The sequence below is a fragment of the Marmota flaviventris genome, chromosome 13 (assembly GCF_047511675.1).
Source record: "Marmota flaviventris isolate mMarFla1 chromosome 13, mMarFla1.hap1, whole genome shotgun sequence".
Lineage (NCBI taxonomy): Eukaryota > Metazoa > Chordata > Mammalia > Rodentia > Sciuridae > Marmota > Marmota flaviventris.
In genome coordinates this window covers 100,245,083-100,261,940 of record NC_092510.1, presented here as the reverse complement: position 1 = coordinate 100,261,940, position 16,858 = coordinate 100,245,083, and the positions used below count along the sequence as shown (strand labels likewise).

The window sequence follows — 16,858 nt, the reverse complement described above, 5'->3', positions numbered from 1 at the left end:
TATGATGGCTATCGATTGAGGGTCAGTTCAGTATGCCTGCCTCCCCCTTTCCCCATTAGCATAGACTTAGCAGTGACCTCCATTCACACAGGACAGTGGACTTCTGCTTCCTGCTGAGTCTGAAGAAACTGGGTTTAAACCACCCACAGATTTAGAAAAGGAGTACAGAACTGTGAGAATGTTTCCCGTGACCTGGTATAAACTCTTGGCATGGAGTTTTTGTCATGTCTTCTGTCCTTGGAGCAGATGTTGGGCAGTGGTGAAAAGGAGTTGATTGCCTCCTTTCTTCCTCTATTCACATTTTTGGTGGCTTCTAAGCTTGTGCCCAAGGCTGTATGCCATGGGCTGTGAGTCTAGGTGGGGACTCCAGAGACAGCGGGTGGGGTCCTGGTCAGTCAGTTTCTTAGCCACCCAGGAGTGAGGCCTCACCTTTAGGAAACACTCACCTCTCCATGCCTCGTTCTCACGTTGTGAGCCCTTCGAGAGCAGGGAGAGAGCTCCTGATCACAGAAGCCGTTGTGTACTTGAGGAGAACTGCGTAGTCTCCTTCTTCTTCGCTCCAGAGCCTGTGCCCTCTGCACCTCCACTGCCTCTCATGCATGCCCCTTGGCTCCCATCTGCTCGCTGTCCTGGTTGGCTCCCCTCCTTCTCCAGCTGTCCTGTGCAGTAAGGAAGCCCGCCGGCTGTATTGGCAGGATCCCTTTCTACGCTCTGTCCTGGGTATGCTGGGGTTCACTTTTCAACAAAGGACATCATGCTGCCTGCCCTCCCCCAGGAGCCCAGCTCTAACTGCAGTCCTCTCATGTTGTCAGCGCAGGGCTTATTCCTCCTTCCCTCAGAGTATGCCTTTTACATGTCCCTGACTTAATGGACACGTGATTTAATTTGTCATAACTAACGGATAGGAAATCCAATGCCAAAGCCTTAATAGATAGTTTTGCATCTCAGCTATTATATTGTACATGCCCTTGTGCCCAGTGTGATTGCCTGGTGAGCACAAATACTCGTATGATTTTTTTCTCCAGGGACTGAGCCAGACCGGCTGTGTTTATGCTGTGGGTGGCATCCCCACAGTGAGCCTCCAGAGCAGAGAACTCATCCCACCAAGAGAGCACGTTTGCAGACTAGGCCCATGGTGTAGCAGAACTGCCAGCAAGAGCACTCAAAATCTTTGAGGACTTAATATGTACTAGATGCCATGCCAAGTGCTTAATGTTGTGGTCTCAGTGATTATTAATCCTCTCCAGATACAGGTTTTGCTTGGACCAGAAGAACAGGACTCCCTGTTAATGGAATAAAAATTGAACTGATGCTTGTCTGGTATATTTGGTTGTGGTGAGAGAGGTTTTAGGGTCAAAGAAGGGGACAGGAGTTGTGGCTCAGTGGAGAGTGCTTGCCTGGCATGTGTGAGGTCCTGAGTTTGATCCTCAGCACCTCAGCACCACAAATAAATAAATAAATATCCATTGGCAACTAGACAAAATATTTTTTTAGAAAAAGAGTTTGGGGGCGCTGGGGTTGTGGCTCAAAGATAGAGTGCTCACCTAGCATGTATCAGGCACAAGGTTCAAACCTCAGCACCATGTGAAAATAAAGATATTGTGTCCACCTAAAGCTAAAAAATAAATGTTTTTTAAAAAAAGAGTTTAGGAATAAAATCATAATAGGCAAATGAAAAACTAACCAAACCAAGACAAAACATAGATCTAGTAAAACAGAAGTCTGTACAAGTAAATAAATGTACTCATAAGCCACTGTGTGGCTCAGCTTTTTTCAAAATTATAAGCAGAAATTTTGGAATGTAACACAGAGTACTGATTTAAGCAGAACTTGTGGTATGCTGTGATTTTAAATCAGAACACAACTGAGGAAGCAGGAATGACTTTGGGTATTTAAAACAGAGGAATTTAATTCAAGGGATTTGGCTATCTGGGTGGTGGTGGGCAGCCCAGAGACGGGCAATAGCAGGAAGCTGTGGCCAGCTGGACTGGAAGGACAGACGGTGGAGGCTGCCTCCTAGAGCCCAGTGGCCTGGAAGGTGGCACAGCTGAACTCCCACCCCTGTTGAAGAAAGCTAATAGACCATGGCATAAGATGAATAGTTCAGAATGAGCATTCAAAACATTTTGTTGTTGTTTGTTAAATTAAAAGCCAAGTCTTAGTCCACTGTGGGCTTATAGTCCTTTGCCAGGGTTCTAGTTCACATGCATGTGTTTCTGATTCTCACCTAGATATGTGGACGACGTGATCAGCCGCATTGACAGGATGTTTCCTGAGATGTCCATCCACTTATCCAGGCCCAATGGGACATCAGCTATGCTTCTGGTAAGAGCTGCTTGACTATTTGTGGCGACATGTGGAAGAAAAATTGCCTTCAAAATTAACTCTCTGATCCTGTGTGGTAGGATCTATAGACTGGAGATTAGATCCCAGTTTGATGGTAAACAGCATGTTTTGTTTTTTAATTTCATTCTATAGGCTAACCATTCTACATGTTGAAACCTTGCTTTTGAACAGAATTTGCAGGCCCATGCAAGAGTTAACCCAAGTGGAAAGACACAGTGAGCCCTCCAGTCAGTTCATTTGCAGACCTGTCCCTGACAGTACTGTGGTGACTACGTTTTCTTTGTTCCCAAGAGTTGCATGAGATAGGAATACTGTTTAGCTATTGGATCCTACAATCCAAGAAAATACTCTTTAAAACAGAACCAGCTTTCATGGGACTCATTGATGAAATTCTTCTGTGTTTGAAGAAGGCATCTGCACCCTTGTCACCAATGGCTTCTGGTTTTGTTCTTTCTGAGTTGGGTTTGCTCCAGGCAGGTTGGCTTCATAATCTCGCCCCCGATGTTTGAATTTTCATAAATTCACCAGAGACTTTGTGTTTCAGAAATACAGTGGGCTGGAAACGCAAAATCATACAGCTAGCCAGAGATGCCTGGGCCTCCGCAACAAGGGTTCCTGCCATTCCATACAGCAGCAGGTGCTGAGGGGCCCTTCCCTGCGTATGGTTTTTCAGGAACCACCACCTTTCGTGGGTGGCAGGATTTGCCGGTTGAGAGCTGAGGCTCCGTGTCTGGTCACTGGCTGCCGCCTTGGGGCCCAGGGTGCACTCCCCATTTTCGCATTTTACTTGAGTGAAATCTTACAAATAGCCAGTCACCCAGATGGCCTGCTATTCATCAAGCCATTCATCCTAGAAGAACAGGCTTATTGTGTGTGCCTTAATGTGCTTATTTCGTGTTTTTCTCCTAAGGATGGAAAGGATGTGGGCTTGTTAAGCGTGCAGTGTTTCATTGGTGAGAAAAACATTAGTGAAGTTCATCTGGATAACGTGCTACTTTTCTATAAAATTCTTTCTGCTAAAATATAAAGGGAATGAAATAATACAGTGTTCTATTGATAGAAAAAGAAAGCAATTTTCTTTATATAAAAGGTATCTGTCTACACAACATGCAATATTTTCTGCCTCCATTAAGTGCACAAATTGTCTACATGTTAGGATCCTCTAGAGCTTGCAGATAAAACATAAATCCTGCTTTCAACATATTTGACAGGAACCAAAGAGTTAATGAAGATAAAAATGAGAGCGTCCTCAGTGAAATAGGTTTGTTCAAATTATTTCTGGGTCATTGGGCTTTCATTTCGTGATGAAGGCAGGAACCTGGCATTGGAGGGAATGGGTAAGCAGGATCGCAGGCAAACAGGCCAGAGACGCTGCAGTTACTTCCACCTGAGAAGGCAGCTCTGTCTCACCGTGACCTGTCAGCCTCCTCTGCTCCCGGGGAGCTGCTGTTCTGATAGACTGATGAGAGTGTGGGGTGCTCTTCAGAGGAAGGATCCCCATCACATAAACCATTTTTACCCCTGCAACAGCTCATTCAGATCTGTGTACGTTTAGCCAGCTAGTTGTTACCTGTCTTCAGTGACACAGGAATTCACAGCCGGTGGTGCTTATTTGTAGGGATAGAGGTGGTGATTAGATTGAGAATCAACATCCAGGCAGGGAATCATACTTTGAACATAATTGCTTTATTTGGCTTCTACTTTTAGAGGAAGGTGTTTCAGTGGCTTGCAGCTCCCTAGGCCATTTGCCTCTGCCACACCATCTTCTGTGAGGGACAGAGAAGGAAAGTCTCAGCTAGGAGGGACATCAGGACGGACAGCTACCCCCACCCACCACCACCACCTCTTCTAGTAACCTGTTTCCTGGACTTCAGAGGTAGAGGTCAGGGACCTATAGTGTAGTCAGAAGGACACCACTTCGGGAGCCACAAGCAGGAGTTAAAAGTGTTTTCCAGAGGAGAAGGCTTGAGCAGTGGTGAGCCTGGTGGGAAAGGCCAGTCAGGAGGCCCTTGAAGCAGGAAGGCCCTTCTTGAGCAGCCTCTGCCTGTACCTCCTCTCCCCTTCCTGGCCAGAGCTGAACCGTGCCAGTGCTTCTCCTCCTACAGCAGGCTTCCTTGGACGCGCCCCACAGAAACCTCTTCTGATTCACTTCAGCAGCGAAGGGGTTGGCTTTCACTTGGGTGTTGCTCTTTCATGATGCTCACAGCCTCAAAGATTCAGGTCACTTGCCAGGAGGCTCAAAACCAGGATAGGCACAGATACGGAACAGAACAGTGTCCTCTTGGGGCCCTGGGACCCAAATGATTTGTCATTAGGGCCTTCCCCCCTGCCATACAGCCTGGGAGGAGCCTGAAGTTGCTGGTCCACTTTTGTTGGGGGCAGGGGATCCAGCCTTGGCTGCCCACTGAAGAGGAGAGGAAGGGAAGTGATTAATTCCCCACAGGAAGAGGGGAGTTCCGCATCATAGTGGCTGGCTTGGACTCATGTGGTGCTCCCGGTGCCCCCCACCCCAGGTGGGAGGCTCCACCTATGTTTATCTGACAGGTGGAAAGCAGAGGCAATCCTCTCTTATTGCTCCCAGCTGGGACCCTGCCCAGCCCAGCCTCCAGGATGCTGTCCTCCTGATTCTGAGTGTAGCTCATGCTGGAGCCATGAAAAATTTGAATGGTGCCAGGCAAGTCATTTTTTCTTAAAAAAATTTCTGTGCAAATTGTTAGATACAAAGAAGTATATATAATGTTTGTGTAAATTATAAAGCACCAACAAACCCATGAGCCCACCACTTAATTTGAGAAGCAGAAGAGTGGCAGTGTGTGCTCCTCCCTGATATCTGCCTTTCTACTGCCCGAGGTCTCCTCCCTCCTAAGAACCCTCCTTCTCCTATTCTAAATGTGGTTTGCCACCTGCGTACATACCCTAAGGGTCCTTGAGTTTAAGCTTCATTAAAAAATAGTTTCCTGCTATGCCTGATGTTTCTGAGATGTACCCACCCTGTGACTGGTTGTGTGTTCGTTGCTCCCTTGCAGTCCATTCTGTGTCACCCACACTTCATTCTTTCTCTGGTCAGGGCATGTGGGGGTTCTTCCCAGTTTTGCATTTTAAATAAGGTCAACGTGAGCATTCTCATGCACACACCAGGATAACATTTTAAGCTTTGGTCTAGGCATGGTGCCAGTGCAAGCCTTACGTGGCTGGTGGGATGGCTTTTTCCCAGGAGTCACCTGAGTTGTGAAGCAATAAGGGTGTTGTCCCACACGGGTGTACACAGAGGTCCATAAGTGGTTGCTAATAATGGCCTAGGTTCCTCAGTAGCACCTTCCACTGGTTGCCCTGCAGTGTCAAGTCTCCTGGTGAGCGAGTACAGGGACTCTTGGGATGCTTGGGTGTCTGCATGGAAGAAGTGCACAGTCATTGCACTCCAGGCGGACCACCAATAAAAGGCAGGGTGCTGTGTCCTCCCTCACGAGCAGTTGTTGCCATGCAGCCACGGAGCCCCTGAGTGCCTGACCATCTGCAGTTTGGGAGCCCAAGGCTGTCTACTAATGAATGTAGAAGAAGTGGGGAGAACAAGGGAAATGACACTTTTTGAGGCTTCTATTTTAGGCAGCTGAGATCAGTTTGTTTCATCTAAAACCAAACCAGCTCTTCATTGTTGGCCTAGAAGCACCAGGGTTTCAGGCCCATCAGAAACAGGAACAGTCCAAGAAGCACATACTCGAATCTTCCTCACAGTTATCCCACCGGTAGTACATGCAGAGGAAATGAGATGGGGTAAGAGGAGGGATAGGAGGACAGATAGGTACCCAGTAAGTACTTGCTGAATAAAGACATGAATGGCCGAAATAAAAGCTTCTTAGTATGGGCTGCAGTGGAGCCCTGCTCTCTAGCTGCTCAGGAGAGCAGGAGTAAGACATTTATAACAGTCTGATCTTGAAACCAACAGGGCAGTTATTGCCTTAACTTCTTCTGGTATCTTTTGAGCCTTAGGTGATCAGTTGTAGCCAGTACCCTTCCAATCCCAGCTTCTGTGATAACCTAAACTTTCGCCTCTTACATAATCTAAATGCACGTGGCTCTCTCTGCTCCACTGGGGGCTATGCTGGTGTTGTTAAGTTAATAACTCATGATATAATGAATCCTGTTTCTGTTCTTTGGAGGAATGAGCTCAGTCATCCAAAAATAAATTTAGCGATGTTGATATTTAGTTTCAGTTAATCTACTGCCTAACATCCCATTATTAATTTTCTTGAAACAGTCAAAATATTGTAAGAGCTTAACTGAGTCAGAGACTGGAACAAGCTGCTGGCTTCTCAGCATTTAAAATATTAATCTACAATTTTTGACTGATGTACTATGTACAAAAATGTAAGAAAACCAGAAAAAGAAGCTGTACTGTGATATTTGAAATATACCTTGATATTTTATGATCTTTATTTAGATGTTATTTGATTTTTTAAAAAATAAAGTTCATTTTTCTGTCTAAACACACATTTTAACTAACCTTCAGTTTTTTAGCACATCCAGCCTTGCTTGAATGACATCTTTTCTGAAACCATTTGGATGCATTATCTCATTTTAACTCTGCCCCAAGTTGTTTGAGGGAGAAAAAACTGCTGAACTACTTAACCATTTGTGCTTGGATTTCTCCACTGAGCTCAAGAGTTGGCATCCTGAGTGGACCTGAGAGTCACCAGGGGAGTTTGGGCACAGTATGGCACATCCTGGCAAGCTGCATTGCCATCTCAATGTGTGGCCTTGGGGAAGAGCCCAAGAGCTGCACTTCCCTTGTCCCCAGGACCTCTCTAGGGACCCGTGGAACACAGTTTAAGAAATGTGATGTTGAACTCGTCATGCCTTGGACTTGTGGTGAAGTCTGGCCTTTCTTGGTTCATCTAAAACCAAACCAGCTCAGGCGTCAAGCTGGCCTGTGAGCTGTGCCACCGAAGCATGCATACTTATTCAGAAAACACTGCACCAGGCCAGAAGCACACATACTTAGGCATTGCTTGGTAAGAACCAGGCACAGCCCTATGTTCTTGGAGTTGCATTACAGCTCAGAAAACAGACCAGAGATATGATGTGATGTGGGTGGTGAGGTTAAGGTGAACAGAAGAGGGTGGGGGAGCTGGAGAGGGATGGGTGCTGCCGGGTAGGGCAGAAGCTGAGAGCTGAAGCAGTGAGCTGCCTGGAGGGCGGGGTCCAGGAGAGGACGGAGGAGTGGAAGAAAGCCTGCCTGCCGGGGACAGGGGCAAGTTCCACTAACACCAGGACAGCAGGGCACAGGGAACTGCGGGGGGAGCCACCCCCAGTGTGCAAGAGCTGGCCTTCACTTAGGAGGCTGGGTAGGATGTGGGGTTTCATGAGCTTTTTGTAATTTTGACTTCAGTGTATGAAATTGAATTCATCATGATCCTTCCTGACCCAGGCATGACCTTTTCATATTTATTTATTTAGTTGAATTGAATCTACCACCCACCCAAGAGCCAGGCACTGTCTGCAGCCTGGACTTCCCGAGTGCCCCTCCTGCCCCAGTAGGGACCTGTTTCCCCTCCAGGGGTTTATCGTTCTCTTTATCACACATATGTGTATTCTTTTTTTTTTTTTTTAAGTTTTTGTTTGTTCTTTTTAGTTATACATGACAGTAGAAACCATTTTGATATATTTATACAAGCTTGAAATATGTCATTCTAATTAGTATATTCTTAAATACATTCTTTCGTTTTTCTCTGTTTACAACGCAATGTATTTCAAAGGTATTACGTCTTCATGGACCAGTTTTTTACTAACTCTTAACTAAATTTTATTCAAATTGTATGTTTACTTATAGTTTACTCATGTTTACTGATATGAAATGTTCCATTATTTAAATATTTTCTAATTTAGTTTTCCATTTTCCATCAGTCTTCATCTGATTTGTTCCTAGGTTTGTGTGTTATAAGCAGTCCTTCTCAGACCATTCTTGTTTATGTTCCTTGGTCCCCATGGGCTGAAGTTTCTCTTAGATCTACTCCTAGGAGTGGGGCTGCTTGGTTCAGGAGGGTGGTTCTTAACTGCTGAGAATCATTGCCTCACAAGGGACCTTTGGCAGTGCCTGGAGTCATTTTTAATTGCCACGACTTAGGGGAGGGTGCTGTTGGCATCTACTAGGCAGAGAATAGAAATTCTGCTACATGTGACAGTGAATAGGAGAACCTGCCCTGCAAAGAATTATTCCCCCAAAATAAAAGTGCCATGGTTGAGAAACCCTGGTTTAGGGCATGCGAATGATCAACTTCCTGTGAAAATGCCAACATATTCTCTTAAACAGCCGTACTGAATTACACCCACCAGTCATTTTGGAAAACGGCTTTTTCCCAAACATTAAAAGACAATAGCTTTAGTTGCTCTCCAGACTTTGGGTTTTTTTGTTTTGTTACTGGGGAATTGGACCCAGCCAGAGGTGCTTGCCCCTGGGCTACATCCCCACTCCTTTTTACTTATTTATCTTTGAGACACAGTCTAACTAAGTTGCCCATACTAGCCTTGAACTTGCCATCCTCCTGCCTCAGCCTCCCAAGTCTCTGAGATTACCAGTGCGTGCCACCATGCCCGGCTCCTTCAGACATTTCTGCAGGCCATCCCAGGCCCAAATTCTGTGATGCTACCAGAGTGGTCACTTTGGGGATCTAAACCCAGGTTTTAACATTTTTTCACTACCTGGAATATTATTTGAATTCTTTGTTTAATGTCTTTTTTGTAAAACTGCCATTTTACGGACTTTATAGGAAAAAGTGGTCTTTATAGTTTCCCATTTTTGACGCACAAGAACAGTTTTACCAAACCTTCCCCAGAGACATCTATTTCCAAAAACCTAGTCCTCAAATTGTGATCTGGGGACAGTGTCGTAGAGACCTTCTCAAAGGACCCATGAGATCAAAACTCCTTTCATGGCAATACTAAGGCATTGCTTTCCTTTTTTATTAATTCACAAGTTTATGATGAAATTTTCCACAGTCTACATGATACAAAATGACATCACTGTGCTAACACCTAAGTGCTCATGTATTTTTGTGTTTTAAACATTTCTCAATCTTAATTCCTAATACATAAATACTGATAGCTGCAACCCACAGAAATAAGCCCTTTGAGGTCCTCAGTAATTCTCAAGAGTGTGGAGAGGTCCTAGGACCAAAATGTTTGAGACCCACTGCCTTAAGGATAAACATGTTCAGTTATTACAAACATTCAGCCAGGCATGATGTGCTCACCTAGTCCCAGGTACTCGTGAGGCTGAGGCAGGAGGATCACTTGAGCCCAGGAGTTCAAAACCAGCTGGGCAACATAGTTGAGACCCTGGGGGGGGGAGGGGAGTTAATCTCAAAAAAGTCATTCTAAAATGGCAGTAACATGATTAGCAATGTATTAGTGACTAAAAATCTCATAACACAAAGTCCAAGTAAAAAAATAAAAGCAAAAATGTTAAATATAAACCTTGTTCAAATTAGGATTTGAACAAACAACTATAGAACCTTTTTTAAGCAAGCCAAAGAATTTGGGCATAACCTAAATATGAAATTATACCAACAAATTGTTGGTAATTGTGTTGGGTGTATTAATGTCTTCAGAACTACGGAAGTGAAGGTCCATATCTTTCAGAGGTGGATATTGAAATATGTAGGTCTGTCTGAACTGACAGGAAATGTGAAGTTTGCTTTAAAATACTTTAACACAACAACATAATTTTTTAAAAGGAAGAAAAATTGGATAGACAGAACAGCTGTTGCAAAATCTTGATCATTTTTTAATTTGCACAGTTATTAAGTAATCTGTCTTGCTTCATGTTTGAAAATGCCCGTAACTGGGAACGTTACAGATGACAGCTGGGTGCAGTGGCACACCCCTGTTAATCCCAGCTGCTCTGTAGATGGAAGCAAGAGGATCAGAAGTTCAAGGCCAGCCAATTTAGTGAGACCCCATCTCAATATTTAGGAAGGGGGCGCTCATTGGTAAAGCACCCCTGGTTTCATCCCTAGAACAGGAAGGAAGGGAGGAAGATTGATGGTTATCTAAATCCAAAACTCTTCACATATCCTCCAAGCAGTACAGAAAAACAAGACCAAATAAAACTAATAAATACAACCAGAAGACAATAGCAGTGCTATGAATTATATGTGACTTTAAAAATGGCAGCAGGATTTGGAGGGGGAAACAAATCCTAGTGAGCTGTTATTATTGTACTCTCACTGTTAACCTTTGCTGAGTGAGAAATGCCTTGTACAAGCGAGAATATTTTGTATGCTTTCATCTGTATGAAGTTCTAGAATAGGCCAGAACTTGGTGAGTAAAAATCAGAGCAGTGTTTGCCTCTGGAAAGGAGAGGCAGGCACTGATTGGGAAGGGAGGAGGAAGATTTTGTGTGAGGAGTGCTCTGCATTTCAATGGAGGCATGGTCTACAGGGCTGTATGGATTTGTCAAAATGCAGAGAACAGCACACTAAAGATTTGTATGTTTCATTGCAAGCAAATTTTACCTCAAAAAAGAAATTAAAACAGGGCTGGGGTATGACTCGGTGGTAGAGCAATTGCTTAGCATGCACAAGGCCCTGAGTTCAGTCCCCAGCACAGATCCCTCCAAAAAAAAAAAGATTAAAAACAAGCATTGAACTCTACTTAACAACTTAACAACATGCTGCCTAGGTGCTCATGGGTGAGTATACTGGTGTCTGCAACTTCCAAATGCATCAAAAACAACCTGGATCAGTGGCTGGATGACGGGCCTATATGTGGTAAAGCAAGTAGAGCATAATGGACTGTAGAATCCAGCTCAGGCGAATCTTAGTGTTCCCTGCTCTTTCAACTTTTTTATTTTTTATTTTATATTTATTTTTTAGTTGTAGTTGGACACAGTATCTTTATTTGTTTTTATGTGGTGCTGAGGATCGAACCAAGGGCCTCGTGCTTGCTAGGCGAGCGCTCTACCACTGAGCCACAAGGCCAGCCCTCAACTTTTTAGGTGTTTGAAATTCTTCATAATAAAATGTTGAAGGAAGGAACACCTCTACTGAGGAACCCACCCCGCAGGAGAAATAGACCCGTCAAGGCAGAAGACAGTACCCAGCACCCAGATGGCTTCAGCTCAGCAGCATTTGGAAAGGTGAAGAAATCCTCCTAAACTCCGAAGCTAAGAAGAGAAACAGACGAAAGTATGAAGAAATGAACATTTGTTATACTCAAACAGAAGTGGAGGCAAATAGCATTATCTCAGAAATTGAAGACTCAACATGAAGACATTCAAGGAAAAAGAGATAAATGAAATTTAATAACGCACGTTGGGAAAAGGCAAACAGCCAAGAGAACCAAATGAATACATTTCATTGTTGAAACAGCCAAGATGAAAGACATGGAAAGAGCCAGAGAGAAAGCGATTGGAATGAAAAACACAAAGAAACAACATATGTAGAGTCAGAGGCCAAAGGGAGAAAACCAGAATGGATGTGGAAAACTCTAGGAAAGCTTCCTAGAAATGAGAGCAGGTCTGAGTCTATACTTTGAGAAGGAAGGAGTACTGGGGGTGGTCAGTCACAGTTGAGTCTAAGACACAATCTGATAGTATAGTCAGGCTTCAAAGATAAAAAATAATAATTTATAAGGACACAGAATCAGACTGATAACAGACTGCCTTGCAATACACAAGACAACCATGGAGCAGCATTTTCAAAACAGTGTGAGTCGAGGAAATGTAGGTAGGTATCTGTACCTTCCAGGCCAAAGGAAGACCATTTTAAATGAGCAAGAATTCTACACCTGTGAGCCCATCTCTAGGACTCTGCAGAGGATGGGCTTCCCTGTCAGAGAGCTCTCTGAATCCACCGTGAGGAGGAAGAACAAAGCAAAGAGCAAAGCAGGACGGGGGGGGGGGGGGGGGGGGGGGGGGGGGGGCGGTTTGCAACCTGCAGACATTACCAGGAGTTCAGTATGCAAACAAAAAACGCTGGGAAGTATTTGCCACATTCAGATACAGGGCCCTCAAATCTTTAATCAGAAAACAGAGGAAAAAGATCAAGAACATGAGGAAAAGTTCACCAAGATATAAATGATACTGCTTAAATAGATGAGAAGATGTTTAACCTCACCCATTATTAAAGAAATGCAAGTTTAAACTCACCAAGGTGCACCATTTCACACCTACCAGACTGGCAAAAATCAAAAAGCATAACAAAACATTCTGTTGGCGAGGCTGTGAGGAAACCGGTCTTTTCACACATTGCCAGTAGAAATTCCAGTGGGTCTGGCCATTTTAGAAGGGCTTCGGCAGTGTCTACTTTTGACCAGCAGTCCTTCTAGGAATCTGCCCTTAGGACATCAACATCTGACAGGATGGAAGGAGCTGTGCAGGGTGACCATTGCAGCTTCTGTGTGATTGCCAAGCACGGGAATCACCTGTTACAGAGTAGAAGGAATAGTGCCACGTAGCGCGCACCCCTACTTCTCCTTCTGCCTTTAAAAGTCAAGAGGAGGAAAGTGAGTACTAGAATATCCGAAATAAGCTTCCTTGTCTCAGAACAGAGCTATAAGACATCTGCTGTTTGCTTATTGTGGTGGGGAGACATAGGAAGATGTGAAGAGTTTGGTCCTGGGAAGGTAAATAAGAAAGGCCAGGTGGGGGCAGGGACTCCTATAGGGCAAGGCAGAGTGCGCTGGGCAGGGTGACTGGAGTTCTAGCTTCTAGAACCATGTTGATGTGCCACATACTCTAAAAATAAATAAATGAAATTAACAAGCCCCCCCCCCCCCGCAAAAATATGTGAGCAAAAATAAAGGAACTTAACTGAACCTCACTATAATTTATTTCAATAGTGTGTCTATGCCTGGGGAGAAGAGAGAATTAACCCTAGTAACCTTTGAATATGGCATTTTGGCTCTAAGCCTTTCATCTATGGTTACTGTGAACTAGTAGTAACACTTACTAGTTGGCAGGTCTTTTAGGTGGTTTGAATAAGTAATTCTGAAACTGTGTTACAGGATTGAGCACATGTGGAAATACTTTGTGATAATGGGAACCAGGTTTTGTGCTTCAGAGAGGGAAAGTTAAAATGTGGAAAGAATGTGAATATAAACTCTTGATATTGTATTACAACTTGAAGTATCAATATGAACTAATTGTTATTAGTATATAGAGGAGGTAGAAATAGGTATATCTCTTCACACACAAATGCACATGCGTGTACACACACACACACAACACACACACACGAGCATGTGTTCCAATGCTGAGAATTCTTTGGAAAAAGTGGCTAATTCCAACACTGGGGCAGAGAAAGTCCAAGATAAGCCTGGCGCATCTTGCTGGACCAGAAAGTAGGGGAACGCTGTCAGAATGACAAGGATGTGTCAAAGGACTCAGATGCCATTTTGAAAGGACTCCCACTAGCCAAACCCACATAAACCCCAATAGCGATGAATTATAGTTCACAGTACAATAATAATCTGTAAGTCCTATTTAAATAAATGAAGGAGGTGTCATTATACCATTACAGCCATGGGGAAATGGTTCCTCATAGTAGATAATGTGAACTTAATAAATGTCCAAGGAATCGAGTAACTGGGCAACCACAGTAGTATGATTAACCGCTGGTAGATGCTCAAGTCTGTGGGTGAAGTTGGATGAGAGACTGTGGAGATTGTGTCTGTGGAGAGCTGATGTGCACAGGTGGCTGCGGTGGGACCCTGGCAGTGGGTGGCTGGCAGGGCGTCGGGGGAAGGGTGGGCAGGGATTCTGAGACATCGCTGCAACTCCTCTGTTGTCTGAAGTTGTTCAAAATCTTTCAAAGTATGAAGTTAACATTTTAAGCATGCTTTTTAAGATACACACATTAGATGAGATTGTGTGTTTAGTGTAGAATCTAACCGTGGCTCCCCAACTCCCCCACTGCCATCACACTGTTCCAGGCCTCTGTTGTCCACCTGGATTATCATAGCAGCCTCCTACTGTCCTCCCTGTGTCCACCCCATCTTGTCTATTTTCTGCACAGAGCCAGGGAGTCTTTCAAAGGGAAACTCAAGTTATGTGTCTTCTCTGCTCAGAACCTGCAATGGCTGCCCACTTTCCTCCAGTAAAAGCCCAAGTTCTTGTAGTGGCTCCTCTGCACCTCTGCTGCCGCCGGGCCTTGGCCCAGGGATTCCCCAGGGCCTGTTCCTCATGGCCTGCAAGATTTGGCTCTTCTGTTCCTTCCCAGTGAACCACCCCCCTCCACCATGTGCGCCTCCCCACATTATCTCTTTGAATGGCCTTTATATATATATATATATATATATATATATATATATATATATATTTTTTTTTTTTTTAAATTGTAGTTGGACACAATTCCTTTATTTTAATTATTTATTTTTTGGGTGCTGAGGGTTGAACACTGCACCTCACTTGTGCTAGGCGAGCGCTCTACCACTGAGCCACAACCCCAGCCCTGGCCTTTATATTTTATTAGGATTATCACTTCCTAATGTAGTGTTTGAGTTCCTTGTCTGCTAGGATTATTGCTTTTTGTCTGTCTCCTCTAGAAAGCCTCAAGTTCCACAAGAGAGACCTTTTTTTTGTTGTTATTTATTGGTGTTTCCTCAACCCTAAAACAGTGCCTGGTGCACACTAGGTGCTCAGTATTATTTGTAAACAGTTGGCTTTCTCTTTGGAACCTATGATTCACATTCATGCATATAAGAATAAAGAAACTAAAATTGAAAGGTTTTCCTTAAAATACTGAGAAGAGTTAATAAGAAATGATATATTATCAAGGGGGCCTGGCCTGCAGAGTAAGTGAGTCCTGGCTGTGAGGGAGGTAGACACAAATTTTATGAAGAAAAAACTGTCCATCAGGTATGGAAATACTGGCCTGACCCAGAAGATTTCTTCAGGAAGTGTCTGTAGTGGGAGCTTCTCCCGTGCACCATTTCAAGTTTCCCTACTTGGGACCCCAGGAGCCCGGGGCACTGTCCCCACTTTGTAAATGAAAAAGCTGAAACTTGAAGAGAGAGGTAGCTCTTATGCAAGAGCATGGCCCCTGCCTGACGCCCATGACCCTTCACATCCTGCAACTCGGAGGCTGAGGCAGGAGGAGCACTTGAGCAGCAGTTTGAGGGCAGCTGGGCAATGTAGCAGGACCCTGTCTCAGAAAATGCTTTTTTAAGTTAAGAGCAAATAAGTAAAAACCAGGCACTCGGGGCTGTTAGGAGTCGGTGCTTTTTTAGGTACATGAAACACATTCCTGTGGGCTTAGGAGCTGCTTGTCTGGTTCTGTCACCAGTGGAGGACCCAGCCTCCCTGTGGCCAGGAGGAGGTCAGGACTGAGCAAACCAAGAGCAGGAAGCCCTGCAACTGGCATGAAGGGGGCTGTGCTGCGGTGGTTCTTCTGGACCCACTTGATTCTGAGGCTCCTTAGGCAAACACACGCCGCGCCCTGTGGAAGTCCACCCTCCAGAGCCACATTCGGTTGTTTCTTTTGAAGGCAGGTGGTTCCAAGCGCTGTAAGTAGAGGGCTCTGTGACGCGTGCCTCGTCATTTTGTGGACTTCCCTATCCCATTCCTCTTTAATGCTCTGTTGAAGTCACTGTTGTCCTAGTCTCCAGGCTCGTGCCTGGCTGAGCTCCTGGGAGGTAAGGAACGGGTGTCGGGAACTCTCTGAACTCCCCTGGTCTCCCATGTGGAGCGGACAGTGCCTTTCACTGGGACAGAGCAGGAACGGGTGCCGCCTCTTCACTGGAGCCCGGCCTTCCTCAGGCTTCAGCTTGCCTCCTGATTTGGCTCCTGTTCTCCCTCTTTTTCTATTTAATAGCCTGAATATTCATAGGCCATCACTTCCCGGTGGCTTTCAGGTGGCCTACAGGTTGAGGCCCAGTGTGAGACTCTGCTCTTGGGTAGTGGCCTGCGAAGGGCACCAGAGGGGCACAGCTATGGGGTGCCGGCTGAGGTGGAAAGAACACATCATGAGAACCTCGTTTTATTTTTGTCAGAAGTGTTCCATGTCAAGTTTAGGGACATAGTTTTTGTTTTTAGAACTAATCTCAGGCGTACTTGATGCCCTTCCCTCTCCCTTTCTTTCCTGCTTGCCCTCGCCAGGAGTGTTGTTTCTTTGAATTCTCTAGTTATTGGTGCAGCATGGTCATTCCTGGAAGTGACCAGGCACCTGCATCTTAGGGCTTTGGTCGTAACAGAGTTTCTCTAAAATGCCGTGAAAACAGTTTGTCTAAATGGTTAGCAGGCAAGTTAGGCAGCCTCAATTGTGCCCCTGCCAAAGGCTAATATGCCAGCAGCCGTCTCACTCGTCAACGCTGTGACCCCGTGTCCAGCCTCCTTCCACATGCTCAGGCAACGTGTGCCCGAAGGAGTTGCAGAGCTTGTCCTGCCACCCTGGCGGCTGTGCTTTGTGGGCTGGCATATGCATTAGGGAATCTCAAGGTTGGAGAAGGCAGTTCCAAAGGAGTTTTATTGACTTTTACCTTTAAAGTGTTTTGCATCCATTAGGTGAGATTGGTGTCT

At 44.9% G+C, this 16,858-nt stretch overlaps 1 protein-coding gene across 1 annotated transcript in view; it reads left to right on the top strand.

Moving 5' to 3' along the window:
• Positions 1-16,858, top strand: part of Med27 (mediator complex subunit 27) — a 183,424-nt gene that overhangs the window by 118,816 nt on the left and 47,750 nt on the right. Inside the window, exon 4 of the mRNA XM_027942550.3 lies at positions 2,232-2,325. Coding sequence (XP_027798351.2) covers positions 2,232-2,325 — 94 coding nt within the window. The remainder of the gene's footprint in view (positions 1-2,231; positions 2,326-16,858) is intronic.